The sequence below is a fragment of the Mauremys mutica genome, chromosome 2 (assembly GCF_020497125.1).
Source record: "Mauremys mutica isolate MM-2020 ecotype Southern chromosome 2, ASM2049712v1, whole genome shotgun sequence".
NCBI lineage: Eukaryota > Metazoa > Chordata > Testudines > Geoemydidae > Mauremys > Mauremys mutica.
In genome coordinates this window covers 39,847,922-39,863,194 of record NC_059073.1, presented here as the reverse complement: position 1 = coordinate 39,863,194, position 15,273 = coordinate 39,847,922, and the positions used below count along the sequence as shown (strand labels likewise).

At 41.9% G+C, this 15,273-nt stretch overlaps 1 protein-coding gene and 1 long non-coding RNA gene across 9 annotated transcripts in view; one reads left to right on the top strand and one right to left on the bottom strand.

The window, feature by feature from the left end:
• Nucleotides 1-15,273, bottom strand: part of NCALD (neurocalcin delta) — a 233,307-nt gene that overhangs the window by 22,518 nt on the left and 195,516 nt on the right. For 3 of the 6 annotated variants that reach the window (XM_045005099.1, XM_045005096.1, XM_045005095.1), the window contains one exon: nt 1,394-1,792. In XM_045005099.1, coding sequence (XP_044861034.1) covers nt 1,394-1,771 — 378 coding nt within the window. In that variant the 5' untranslated portion in view covers nt 1,772-1,792. The other 3 variants (XM_045005100.1, XM_045005098.1, XM_045005101.1) reach the window with 3 other exon arrangements.
• LOC123363757 lies at nt 5,498-8,966 on the top strand. Of its 3 annotated transcripts, none has more exons than XR_006576885.1 (3): nt 5,498-5,823; nt 7,746-8,000; nt 8,106-8,966. It is a non-coding gene; the product is annotated as an uncharacterized LOC123363757 (long non-coding RNA). The 3 variants fall into 3 exon arrangements; XR_006576883.1 differs by having other exon boundaries at nt 7,721-8,000; XR_006576884.1 differs by having other exon boundaries at nt 7,489-8,000.

Genomic DNA, 15,273 nt, shown 5'->3' with positions numbered 1-15,273 from the left:
AAAGAGAGGTGAAACCAGTCAACAATTCATAGGAGATGTAAGAAGCTGCAAAATAAAGCAGCGTCCTGCATACACTTTTATACCCTCCTGTTATCTGCTTTTCCTGCTACAACCCTGTCTTTCTGTCCCCTCATCTGAATTTCTGCCATTATTCATATTTCTTCTGAATGTCCCCTGTAAGCAGATGCAACTTCACTGATGGTGTTGTTGTTGTACCATTTATACCAGTCTGAATTTGGCACACAGTTGTTAAAATATTCATTCATGCCCCTCAGAGTTAGCAACATGAAGTCCTGTTTAACTTTCAAACAAGCACACAAAATACAAAAAAAAAAAAAAGATGACGAAGGTGGCTGCAACTGAGTCAAGTCTATGGTCTGATGTATACGGAATAGAACGAGTGCCATCACTGGTTACTGTTGGGAGGATGTTCAAAGACAGACTAATAAAAAGGAGCAGGATGGCATGCATTATAATGATTCTACCATATGGAATTAGCCATCATAAATTGTAATTTGTATGCATTCCAGTCCCTCTATTTCTATCAGATCTTTAAATATGAATAGTATCGTATCTAGTTAGTACTTCAATATCTCCAGTGACGAGGAGGCAGGCGCTTCCCTAGCAGAGGTGGATTGCACAGATTAAAACTATGCAAGTGTACTATAACAAAGAAAAAATGAAGCTTTCAATGAATTTGTTGTGCCCTCAAGGGGAAAGACACATTAGAGAAAGATGAAAATGGGGAAGAACTCATAAGTGCAACATTAGATAATATACCTGAAGCCATGCATGGAATCACAAGAGAGGGCTTGTCTACACTGGAAAATTATATTAACTAACACAATGTAAAGCTCTCAGGCCATGTCTGGGCTAGGAAAAGAGCTTTCAAACATTTTAGCTATTTCTTCATACAATATGATTTTAAAGAGGACTTTGCTCTTAGATAGACAGGGCCAGTCCCGTTTAAAAATGCGTTAGCTGGTCTTGGTCATCCCAGGGCTCCGCACTAGGGTGACCCACTAGCAGCTGACATGATGATAAATATGACAGTCCTTGTCTACATGGAGTTCTTTGTAATATATATCATCATGTTAGTTCTCGTGTTCAAACTCAAGGTAATTTCCCAGCATAGGGAAGCCCACAAAGAAGCCGCATGGTTACTCAGTAAAGCTTCAAGTAGCTATAAACATCTCCTTTTCTACTCCAATTGGTATTCCACCTTTGCCAAATTTAACAGTACCTTTTTTATGTTCAAGCAAATATATAATAGACTAAAAACGTGGGCGAAGATATCACAATAACCTTTTGCGCACCCAACATTCACAATACTGCCCCCACAATTTAATCAGAGTGAAAGAGAAAACGTAAAACCCTCCTGAACAGTACATACCTGCACTATCTCCAGCATTTCTGACTTACTGATGTATCCATTTCCATCCAGATCATACATGCTGAATGCCCACTTCAGCTTTTGCTCCAGTTTACCTCTAGATGTTACACTCAAGGCTATGATAAATTCTCTAAAGTCTATTGTTCCATCGCCGTTAGCATCGAAAGTGCGGAACACGTGTTCCGCAAATTTAGAAGCGTCCCCATAAGGAAAAAAGTTCCCATATATTTTCTTAAACTCCTCCATAGATAAATGTCCACTTGGACAGTCTCTCAAGAAGCCTTTGTACCACTCCTGGATCTCATGTTCTGTAAAGTCTGTACTTTCTAGCAAATCTTGCATGACCTCAGGACGTAGTTTGCTGTTCTGTTTTCCCATCTTGGTGTCAAAAATTTTTATCTGAGGAGGAAAAAAAAACAAATTAATTTTGTTTTTCATTTTTGGGGGGGGGGGGAGGGAGAGGGAAGAACAAGGATTTGAATTTTCTGACACTTGTTGACTTCAGTTCACTTACTCTAAACTTTTTGCCAATGTCAATAAATGTATTTTCAATACTCCTTTGTAGCCAGGAATAAGAGCTATCCGATAATTGTAAATTTATTTAGCTAGGGTCCTTTCAAAATCTTGTATGGGGAAAAAAGTGATCTGCTAACCACCTCATTTACAATATTTAAGTCATTTCCCTTACAATAATCATGAAGAAATATTCCTGAACACAACTCATATGTGCAGTTTTTCAATTAAATCACGGTTATATTTTGTTAAAGGCAAATTGCTATGTACCGTATTGTGCTATAGGTGCAGTAAGGATTAATGGCCTTTGGTTTTTAAATACCATTTCAGAGCCTGATCATGATACTCCAAAGGACAGTATCATTAATTTTACTGGAAGCTTAAAAAAGCACATCTCTAAAAGAAAACCCACCTCATTTTCATGGTTAAAAGTGCTTCTCCTGATAATTGCTGTGCATTTATAGCCAGATCCCCCAGCTCTTACTAAGTTCCAGCCCGTGACTGAATTGTGGGAAGCCATTCTTTACAAACAAAAATTAACCCAAATGATCGGATTCATTATGCAAATGAAAGCCATGAAACATGATTTATGAAAATGTAACTTAAATGGGTCATGGCTGCCTCTCCCCCTTCTTCCCTGGAAAGAGGAGGTGAAAATGTAGGGCCTCTCCTCATTGGTGCTGAGCATTTCCTGTGTGCTGCTGAGCATCTGCAACTCCCATTGAAATCATCAGGAGATATTTTTCAGGATCGGGCCCTTAACATCTAATGCTTATAGACCTGAACAACAAAACCAAACTGGCCTTTATAAGAGAAAATGTCTGTGAAGTACTTTGAAGTTGGAAAATACCATTTTAATGGTAAATATTGCTACCACCTTTTCCTCACTCACCCTTGTCAAGTGATGTAAAGCCCTGACAGGATCCAAGGCCTGAATTCCTTGGAGATGGTGCAAAGGCTGTTGATTTATGGGCCAGATCTGATATTCATGAGGTCAGTGGAAGGACTCTCGGTGATTTCAAATGGACGTTGGATTGGGTTCATAATGAACAACCTGGGAGTTTTCAGAGTGAAGGGATTACATTAAAGCAACCAGACATTTTCAGGCTGGCAATCTTGGAGTTTAGACCAGGAAAAATGACACATGCATGTTCTGGGAGCAGCATGGAAGATCAAACTGCCAGGTGAAATGATGTAGGTCACTATAAAGCAGCATTGTTTTAATTAAAAAACAAAACCCAAAACCCCTTTCTTGGTTTGGCACCGGGACTTGCCATTATTACACAATTCTGTAGGTTGTGCTACTTTCAGGGCACAAAACTGGAGATGTAAGTGCTATTCTCATCTGAGCTATGAGGACACTATGCGAGAAAGCTGCAGGAAAGGATGTGTTAGCATTTATAACCATTATAATCCCTAGTTTGTGATGTTTAATATCCCAGCCATTTGACTGAAACTTGCAATGAACATTTTCAGTCCAAAAGCTTTATCAAATCAAATGTTAATAAATGGAGGGAGCGACACCTCATTCTGGGGTTACAGAAGTGCAAACATTAGTCTTTTATAAATTTATATTAAGATGCATGTGAAATATACTTGCACCAGACAATAAAAACACAGCATAAAATAGCGCACACACACAAAAAGTTATAACCGTAATTACTGAGCATCATGATTAGAGCAACTAGCATTCTTCTGCAGGGCCGGATTTTGCAGTAGGCACAGTAGGCATGTGCCTAGGGACACCAGCATTCTAGGGGTGCCAAAAAATTCAAATTTTGCCATGCCTGGGTCCCAGCAGGAGGCGGGGCTTGCTAAGAGGGGAAGGGCCCCACGCAACCCTGCTGGAGTGCTCCTTCCTCAGCCCGGCGGACAGTCATCTCCAGCGGGGCTGGTGAGTGTGGCGGGTGGGGGAAGGGCAGAGCTTGGGAAAGTGGGTTTGTGCGGGGGGGCTCTGGACAGTGAGGGGTTGGGGGGCACTGGGCAGTGGGGTTGGGGGAGGTCTGTATGTTGGGTTGCGGGGTCAGTGTGGAGCACTTGGCTGTGCAGGGGGTGCTGGGCAGTGGGGTGCCTAAAAGTTAAAAGCGGCAGGGTACCCCCGCTGCCCATGGTGGTTCGGCGCTCCCGGCCATGGTGGGGGCACCTTGCAGCTCCTGGCTGTGGTGGGCACAGGGGTGGGGGGGCTCTGAGCCCCTGCATCTAGGGGTGCCCAACATGTAAACCTGGCCCTGTTCTTCTGGCCTTCTGGGGGAGACATGCTCAGCAAGCTTACTTGCTGAATGTTATTACAGAAGAGCTAATGGGATGAAATCCATAGCTCGTGTGAGAGAGAGGACAATGCTGTTGAACTCCATGAGGTTCCATCTGATTATGCTTGTAGTGCATGTGGACCAATATGTTCCTTGCACCAAAAATGCTCCCCTAAATAGGCCACCCTCCAGAAATTAGTAATATTGGGATGAATCATCCCTGTTTTATCCACAGGTGATACAAATCCCTTTGCAGTCTGAGTAGAGAATCCACACTTGGAGATCCTTACAATTACTTCATCTATTGTTGCCTAGCTCTTCATAATGGCTATGTCTAGCTCAGCTTAGATTAAGGTTAGAGTCACTGACTAAAACAATTTTTACTACAAGCAGCAAACACAAAAACGTGGACCTGGTTGTAAATATTTCTCCACCCCTTCCCCCAAGTGTAGGGACCGTAAAATCTTAGCTTTAAATAATAAAACATTGCAAGGAATTAATGAACTAAGATCACTGTGACATTTGTGGGAGCAAAGTAAAATAGCTCATATATTGAAAAATAAATGCCAAGAAGATATAAAAAAAGTTGAGTACTGAAAATTATTTTTCATAACATTTCTGCACCAATAGTAATTCCTTCATCAGATACAGTGGTGAATGGCATGGTATAAATAAAGAGTCTTTTGAATGGGACAGCATAATATACTTGTGATGATATCAACATACTATAAAAGTCTATGGAGATGATGTTGCAAGGTCTTGACGGGGTCCCCAGCATGCAACCTGGACTGTGAGACTGCTGAGCCCTGTCCCACCAACCTGGGCTGCCTCTCACACTGTGATGCTGTTGGCAAGCTACAAATCTCTGGCAGGAACTGCACTTACACAGCCATCCACAGGCAGGGACACACCCACCTGAGTTACATGAATGGTTCTCCCAGCCACTCATGAACCAACAAGAGAGAGGCTCCAGCCAATTCCTCCCCCGCAGCTCCCCAGAACTGTACCAGCTTGCCCTGGTCAGAAGCCTGAGCAGTGTAAGTTTATTACTCAGTCCGCCCCTCCCTTGATGTGGAGAGGACAAACACTAGCCTTTGTAAACTGAGCTGAGATTTCCTGTCAGTGCTCATGGGCCATTATAAGGATGTTCCTTCCCTCTGCACCCCATGTTCTTCACAATGATATTATTAAGATATGATTATGACATAGTTATGATGTATTTTATGCAAAATAAGTCATGTGAGATGTCATTGGAAAGATTATGATTTGCTGAATAAGATTATCATATTTGTATGCATGTAGCATTTTTGTATCTGAAGTTATGAACATTGACTATTGTGATGGGGCAAGGCCAGGTGGCTATAGAAAAGTAGTGGGAGATAGATACATTAGCCCCAGGTTAAACAAATCCCTGGTACCAGGATAAGTAAATGGCAGCTGCTCCAGGTCAATTAAGACACCTGGGGCCAATTAAGAGCTTTCCAGATGGCAGGGAAGATGCTAGGTTGATTGGGACATCTGAAGCCAATCAGGGGCTGGCTGAAACTAGTTAAGCCTCCCAGTTAGTCAGGTGGGTGTGCATGTCAGGAGCTGTGATAAGTTGCGCTGTTGGAGAGACTGAGCTGCACACACACACACCAGATCAGGCACAAGGAAGGAGACCCTGAGGTAAGGGTGAAGTGGAGCTTGAGGAAGTGGGGGCTGCTGTGGGGAAGTAGCCCAGGGAATTGTACGTGTGCTGTTCCTAAAAGGTCAGGTACCATAGCTGATACTATTAGGGGCCCTGGGCTGGAGCCTGGAGTAGAGGGTGGCCCTAGCCTCCCCCCCTTTGCCCCCTGATTAATCACTGAGCCTAGGAGACAACAGAGACTGTGCAAGGGAGGATAGATTCTCCTCACCTTCCTTGTTGACTTATGATGAAAATGGCTCAGTAGACTGTGACCCTTGTCTCTTGAGGGAGAAGGGTTAAGGGGAGGGTCACAGTGAGCCTCTGAGGCTAGCGAAATCCATCAGAAAATGCAGGACCCACGGAGACAAGGACAGAGCTTTGTCACACTATGTATCTGTATTTCACATGTAGTTACACCTGGGAAACGCCCACTAAACAAGATGTCTTCATTCTAGACCAGAGGTGGGCAAACTACAGCCCATGGGCCGGATCCAGCCTGCCAGTCATTTTAATTTGGACTTGAGCTCCAACTGGGGAGTGGGGTCTGGAGCTTGCTCCACTCTGGTGCTCCAGATGGGGAGCAGGGTCGGGGGCCACTCCTAGCAGCTCCTGAAAGCAGCATCATGTCTCCCCTCCGGCTCCTATGCATAGAGGCAGCCAGGAGGCTCCGCTCCGTCTGCTGCCCCTGCCCCAAGCGCCGCCCCTGCAGCTCCCATTGGCCGGGAATTTCGTGAACACTTATAACCTGCCATACAATTTCTATATCCAGATGTGGCCCTTGGACTGAAAAGTTTGCCCATCACTGGCTTACACTGTACAGTTCCCTGTGCAGAGCAAGATGATATAATTTTGGATTTATACTCCAGAGAGGATGCATGCCTGAGAAGCTGGTAGTTGCCCTAGCTGTCGCCTTCTCATGCAGGGGCTGGTCAAAGTGCCTGCATGTAACTGCAGCTGGATGTGTCCCTAACTATATGTATGCTGGTGAAAGTGCAGGCTGAAGCCTGGAGGGCTTTGCAGTTGGTCACAGCAGTACAGTGTAAGAGGGAGCCCAGGCCGGTAGGTCAGGTGGGCTCAGTGGTACTCCAGTTCCAGGTGGCACCCCAGGGGGAACCCGTCACACCTTCCTTTTCTGCTGCTATCATTCTAATGAGTGCAGAGGAGAGCTATGACCTCCTTAATTTGGGAGAGGGTAGTTTAAAACTGGAGGAAAGGATAAGGTTGAAAGGAAGAGAAGGGAGAATATAATGATGGGTGGGCTGCTACTAGACTAAAGAGGAAAGATGGGGTGCAGGCAGAATGGAGACAGGCTCAGTGGGCACTCAGCACCTGACAAGGGAGACATAACTGCCTGCAAAGTTTGAAAGGCGTGAAGAGCCAGTTCTGAGACCGGAACTCCTTGGAGTGTTCAAAGTGGCAATAACAAGGCAAATCATGAGAAAATACAGACTTGATGATAAAGCACATATTTGGAACAGTGAGTACTATTAGATTGTGGAAAACCTTCCCAAGAGTTTGAGCCCCATTTCCCAAGCTATTTAAAACCAGAATGAACAAAACAATTAAGAATATACATTAGGGAACAATCCTGCACTGACGGTGGGATGAACAAGAGAACTGAGTGGGGTTTTACAGCTTTAATTTCTACAATGCTATGAATACAGGATTTACATGTTGAGAGTTTCTGGTATATGAAGATGGAAAGTTTCAGCAACATGGTGCTAACTGTGAAGAATATTTCCCCACTGTATCTGAGCTGAAGGCATCTTATACAGAGGCCAGCAGAAATCATGGGATAGAACCACCTGAGCAAAACAACTTGACCTTGGTATCAGCTCAAAATCTTGTGGAAAATAATCATGAATCACTTCCCTCTTTATTATTGTTTGCCTTCAGAAACAGCTAACTCATGGTCTCTTAGGTACAGTCTGATCTGTGTCCAAGGAAAATCCACTAAGGGACAAGTTCTGTCTTTGGCTTATCCAAGTTATATAATTTGAGAGCCTCATTGAGAGAAGCAACTGGTAGGAATACTGCCATCTGCTAACCAATTGAATGAGGCCCTGACAATCCCTGAAATGGACCAAAGCTTAAGAGACAAAACAACATGTCATGCTGCAGCAACATAACCATTAAGGGAGGCTGCTATCTACCATCTCAAGCAAGCAGCATTCAGGTCAGTTTCCTAAACCAGTGTATATTGGCTTGTCTATAAACAGATTGTTTTATTCAATATATGTGGTTCTCCACTCACTTGCACCTCTACTCCCTTTCTCCACAGTAATTAGTGATGACTGCAGAAGCCAAGAGTTACAACAATGGACACATGAAAAATGGAATCACATAAGAAATCTGTAACTCGGACTATCTGTGAAGTTGGATGTGGCTCTCTCTTTCTCTCAAGTCTTGCAAGTGAGGAGACATTCATATAAATTAGTGAAAATCCTATGAAGCCACCTAATCCATCCTTCTGTCACTGCAGCATGGGACTCTGGTCTTTGCAATATAGTTTAGAATACTTGTTCTTCCCAAATTTCCCCCCCCCCCATATATTACTTCTGGTAATAGCCCCATTTATCGCCCTATATAATTCCTGTCCTTTGGATCTTGCTTCATAGAAGGAGGGTCTTCGCTCAGTTCTGGCCTGACCCATCCCGACAGGATAGGGCTTGGCAACAGGGGGGCTCAGTGTGGGCAACCCTCCTCCCTCCCACACATGTGGAGAATGAGACGTGTCTGTGGCACTCTGTGGCTTTCTCACCATCAGCTTCTTGTTTTTGGAAGAGAAGGCCTGTCTCAGGCCTGATGGGCCCCTGGCCTTATGTTTGACAACTTCATGACACAGGTAGCAGCTGGTGCAGGAGAGAGAAGTGAAGATGTTTAGCCCCTTCGCTGTTTGACTGCCTTGTTTAGCTTGCCTACCCAGGTATAGTGGGGAAGCACAGCCTCCTTCTGGTATCACTTTCCAGTGATCCCATTGCCAGGCATGGCAGTAAGTGTGGGTGGAATTCTCTGACCCTGCTCCAGGGGATTGGTTGGAACTGGGCATTCACGGCCCAGGTCTGTAAGAACAATGCACAGCAGGTTATGGCACTCTGCCTGGGCTCCATAGCCATGGAGCCACAGGGTCAGGCTTTGTCTCTTGCTGTCAGTACCTTTCAGGGGTGGGTGGGTGTGTGTGTGTGTGGGGGGTGGGGTGGGTGTGTGTTACACCCATCTCTCCCCTCCCCCAACTGCTGTCATTGCTTAGTGAAATGCTACATATTTACTACTTCTACTCTTCCTTCATATAGCATGTCAGGTCTCCAGTCCCTGCTCCATCACATACATGCATATCTCTCTTCCTGTGTCCTGCAAGGGATTTTAGGAGGAACGGAAGGTGAATATTTACCTAAGCCAGCCTATTAATGTACATGCTCCTGTAAGGCATGTTTTCCTTGTGGCATCAGTTATTCCTTTAGACTTTCATATGTTTTGATGCTAGCCATGCTTTAGAATAATCAGCTGTCTCTCTTCAAAGAAGCATCTAGCTAACATAACACATTTTCTTCCCATCTGCGTATTTTGTTTCCCTCTGTACCCCCATCACTGATGGCTGGAAGATTGGTGTTGCCATGGCCAGATAATTAATGCAACTCCAACAGTAAATATGACAGTATGTGGGCAATGTGCTGTGTGTCAGCTTGTAAATCACACAAATGTGTCACATGAGGCACCAGTTGCCAAGATAAGAACCAGTGTTCAGTAATTACTGCAGTGCACAGTCACAGAAAGCTGTGTAAATATTCACTGGTATCTCCACAACAGGTTACTCCTGAACATTTTTCTTCCTCAGCCTCTCTCAAATTTCTCCATTTTTTTTCTTTGTCATTCACAACCTCATGACCTCTTCCAGCTGCCCTCTCCTCTTTCAGGTGTAGGTGAACTAAAGATATGTCTGCACTGCAATAAGACACCAGGGACTGGAAAATGTCCACTGATGGGTTCGCAGGGCTCAGGCTGTGGGGCTATAAAATTGCAGTGTAGACGTTGGGTCCAGGCTGGAGCCTGAACTCTGGGACTCCCAGAGCCCAGGCTCCAGCCCAAGCCCGAATACCCACACTGCAATTCTATAACCCCGCCAGCCGCAGTCACCTGACACAAGCCAGCTGCAGGTGTTTTTCTTGCAGTTGTAGACTCACCATAAGTGAACAAACTGCAAGTGAATACCACACAAACTCCCAGCCTTGGTGGGCCAAATTATATTCTCAGTTCAAGGGATTTAACCCCTGTACAATTAAGAGCAAAATCTGGTTGGGTCAAGCTTCTTCCGCACCCCCGTCCCCCGGTGCCACAGTTCAAATCTTATGATTTGTTTCCTTACTACTATTTCTATTTTGCATTCATATTGTTTGTTTAACTATTACAGCAGTACTCAAAGTGCTGGGCAACAGGCTGCTTTTTAAAAAAAAAAAATCAACATTTCTGCAGCATTTCTTCTGAAGGGAAAACCAACTTATTCAAAACTACCCAAGCTTTGCAAACAGCAGGGGGGAAAAAGATACAGAAATAAGATTTGGGCCTAGCCTCCCGGATTATAACCCTTTAAACTGTCAAACTGCAAACTCTGTAAAATTCATAGGAAGGATGCATTTAAAAACAAAAACCACATTCTTTTTGAGACTATGCACAAATAATTTCAGCAAATAGAACTGTAATATAACAAAAGCAGTGCACCATATAAGAAGTATAATATGCAGAAATATGCTAGATAAAACTAAATTGTATAATGACCAGAAAGTAAAAACAGTGCATGAAGGAGGAGCAAAAAGAACAGAAGAAAAGGAAGGAGATCTGCAATCAGGAGCATTATTAAACACTTATACTTTATTTATTAAACATAAGATACAGCCCTCATATACTATCAAATTGTTCATTGCTATTTAGTAATCTATTATAATTCCCTTTTACAAAGCTAGTTTAGTGAATACCCTTTGGTCTTTCATGGTAGCCTTGTAGTCTTAGCCAATGTCCTAATGTTTTTGTTGCTAAGGGTTTTTTGCAATCATATTTACCATATTACACATAAGAATCCTTCCCAAATACAGGGTGCCCTCAATTGCTACTTAGACAACACGATGATATGCTCTTCCTTTATATCATATAAACCCCGCAAAAGCTAAAGACACAAATCCAAAATTTATAGCTATGTCCTGTGAGAGAGGTTGTGCAGCTGCTGGTCCTATTTGGGCTGCCCAAGTTAATGTGTTAGGAGCTTAGAGACTCTTATGGATATCCAACATCAAAAGCATAGTCAGTCCCTTTAGATTTATTCTGGCACAGAAGGGCTGCAACTGCAACCGTGTTGTCTCCTGTTTCTCTTTGTCATAATTCCTTTGTATTGTCTCAAAGATTGGGGGTGGGGCAGGTAGTATGGAGATGCAGTGCTCCTGTCAATAATTGATAATTTATTATCATCAGGATAGTCTACATCAATGGTTAAATGAATAACCACCTAATGTCTGTCATGTTATGAGCAGCTGTTCTTTGTTCCACTCTGGAATCTTTTAGAGACAGACAAATGGCAGTTATGTGTCAGGAGCTGGACTGCAATAGGAATGCCCTCACGCATTCCCACTACTGTACTGGCTTCAGTTTAATCAGAGATGCCAGAATGACAGTCTCCTGATTCCATTGAGGTTTCATGTAAGGCTGATGGTTTGCACCAGTGAAATATGACTAAGCATGAATATTTATAGCACTGAAAGGATGGGGACAAGTCCATATTATGTCAATTCATGCTTTGCAGAGCTGCGTGTTATACTGTGACTCCACTTAATTCATGGCCCATTCCAAATACCTGTATTTAGGAGGTCATAGCTTGGTCATAAAAACACTGCCCAGGTGATATTAGCATCTATCGATCGATTGTTCGTTCATTAACCCCACCTTAGTATCAGACAGCATGCAAAACCTCAGATATTTAGGATGCAATCCAGCCAGGTACACATGGGGAGGGTGGATCTGATCCTGTCCCTCCAGTTATTTTGGCTTTTGGAGGTGTGCGGTTTTCACTCTATTAACATTTAAGAAAAACATGTTGGTTAAGCATTTATTACCCAGATCACTTACTCACTGCTGAGTGGGAAGAGCTTCAGAAACACAGCACAGCTCAGACATAATATTTTCCTCTCTTAGCCCTGCTCTACACTACGGGGGGAATAACGTAGCTGAAGTCGACGTACTTAGATTGACTTACCATGGTGTCTTCACCGCAATGAGTTGACTGCTGCCACTCTCCCGTCGACTCTGCCTGCGCCTCTCACGACGCTGGAGTACAGGAGTCAACGGGAGAGTGCTCAGGGGTCGATTTATCACATCTAGACCAGACGCGATAAATTGATCCCCGCTAGATCGATCACTGCCCGCCGATCTGGCGAGTAGTATAGAGATACCCTAAGATAAAATGAAAGCCAAAAGGAAAATAAAAAAACATAGAAAGCCCATGTTGCTAAAATCGGAGGTTAATTCACAAAAGAGTCCAGCTGGTTTCCCTAACCTACCACTTGGGCATGTTATTTCATATCATCTTTCCCTCTTTGTCAAGAGTATACTGAAGTCAAAATAATGTCAGTCTTCATACTGCTTTTTGTTCTTTAATTATTTCAGAACAACAACTCTAAAAAACAATAATTTACCATAGGCTTTATTAATAAATATAGTAAAATATTCATTTAACTTATCAGAACCATCCATGGCCTTTAAAGCAACTAACTCCTTGTCCCAGAAGACTTCAGATGAGTCCTGTAGGAATGGAATATGTTTTTCTACCTTTTGTGGGGCTGCATTTTGGAAAACAGCAATTTTATAAAATATTTGCTGCTTCCTAATTATTATGGACCAAAATGGGAATAAAAAGTTTTTTCCAGCCTCTATTGCATTCAACTGTTTCACTGAGCATAGGGTATACCTAGTATTCATCAACACTGGTGTTAAGTTAACAGCCGGGGAGCTGGCAAAATCTCTTAGCTGGTTCCAGCTGGGGTGACTTTATCTAGCAGCATTCTTTCAGAAGGAGGCCATATATTAAGAACATGACAGACATTTTCTGCAGTGAACCTGGCTTCTATTATGAGAGTAACTTGGGAGCCTGAAGTTTTTGTTCAAAAAGCTCGGTGAGGGCCAGATTTTTCAAAAAGACAATAGGTGCCTAATTGGAGCCAAAGTAAGGGCCAGAGTTTAATGAGAAATCAGCACCCAACATGCGGCTATCCTCTGAAAATCTCACCATTTATTTTGGTGTCTAACTGGGAGCTGAGCCTATTTCAAAGTCTGGCCCTAGCACCATGTCTTTTGTTTTGGTTTTGTTCTAATATTCAGACATCTAATGATATTAAAACTATTTCCCTTCTCCTGAAACAGCTCTTTTGTACAAGGAGCTCACTGATGGCGACAAAAACCACCCAAGTGCACAAAAACATTCCAGTCACTGGATGCATTTAGCAACAACTTGATCAGGCCTCTAATCTGGCCTGCATCTAGTTCAGTGCTCTTTGTAACCATATATGTAGTACACTTTTTGAATAGTGGTGGAGACTGAAACAGAATGTGCACCAGAAGCTGCCTGGCCCTAAGTAATATGAGAAGCCAATATTCCAGTGTGAATTCATGATCTTTCTTCTGTCTAAATAAACAGCATGTGACTCTCACAAAGAGCAACATTTGTGCTTAGATTATCCCTTAAAAAAAATTGTTAACAGATGCTCTCTCATCCCATAGCTGTGAATTAGTGTTGAAAAGTTACAACAAAACCATGATATTGTAAAAACTGGTGCAAGGGTCCGGGGTAATGTAAAATATTCAATAATAAAACAAGAATTTTAAAATTTTCATAAACCAATGTTTATAAAATACAGAAATACTGCACGTAACACATGCATAATGAAACACTATTTCCAAGAAGTCTTAGCATCTTGAACTTACAAGTTGAGGATGTTGTATCACTGGATCCTCAACAATCAAGCTGATTGAAAATTTTGGATGGATCCAGTTTCCAATCAGAAAAATCAAAACATTTTGCAGGAATGAGTCAATTTTGACAAAAGTTTTCCCAAATGTTGAAATGAATAATTTCAACTTTTATTTCACTCTGACAATGTCAAAATGTTTTGGTTTTGACTTTATAATTTCTATTTATTTTGTTTCAACTTTTATATCATCAAAACAAAACAGTTTCACATTATTGAAATGATTCAATGGTTCCAAATCAAATTTGGAGGGAATTTCTGTTCTGCAGGAGATTTTGAAAAAATTGACTTTTTGCTGTGATTCCAACTGAAGACAAATTTCAAAATATTGGACTTTCCTACAGAATGAAAATTCCAGTCTATGACCAGCTCTACTCAACAATAAAGCCTACTTCTTTCTATTATGAGTTAGGGCAATATTCTGTACTGATTGATATGTAGTGTAGCTTATTAAAGTCAATGCCATCTAACAAGTCTCCAGCTCTTAGTAGTCTACGTGAAGTTCAAGTCCAGCCATTCTGATTGTACATACAGAACTGCCAGATCATGACACAGAATTCACATGTGAAATCCAAACTCTACTGAGAGTCTGTGGGAAAATATCCTTCCAGTAACTTGTGGCACAGCCTACAGCTTCTAATAATCAACTCTAGAAAGAGCAGCTGTTCAGCCATTCATATAAATATTGGAATCACCAAACTGTATTTGCAATTAGTGACCATTATCTATAATTTTACTCCACAAAAATATTAAAGTCAACCAATATTAAAAGAGAATATTCGTTATATCTCTACTACAAATTGTCACTTTTGTACAGTAACTGCTGAAATGGAAGATAAACCTATTTATAAAATTAAATTTTATACTACTGTCAAAATTAATTTACTCAAATGACATTCAGAATTGTGTATTTATCTTGATACCTCATTGTCATAATGGAATATATGGATAAAATGTGTGTGATAGAATATAATAGAAATTGGTTTAACACAATATACTGTATGTCATATTCTGCCTGAATACTCTTGTCTTTTGAGATATATTCTATGTAAAGTTTACACAGAGCACATAATTCACACTATGAATTCTAGTACACATAGGAGACTTCAGAAGAACATCAGCCTTTATTGCCTTCTACATCAGATTTAACTGATTGAGACAATAGCTGATTTTTCCCCTGCTAGCTTGTTTCAGTAGGTCACAGCTTTCTAAGCGAGGTACAGTAATTAGTTTTCTTATAATGAAATAGAAGACTCATTCCTGAAAAATGCAAACACAAGATTTTTAAAATGTAAAGTTTTTTAAAATTAAGTAGCAACATCTATTAATTTTGAAAATAATGATTACATCCTGTTCTGATTTCACATGCAAGAAGAGGCACAGACATGTCTCTTATCCAACTGCTAATATGTGCATGGGCACTAGGACCATACCCGATATGCA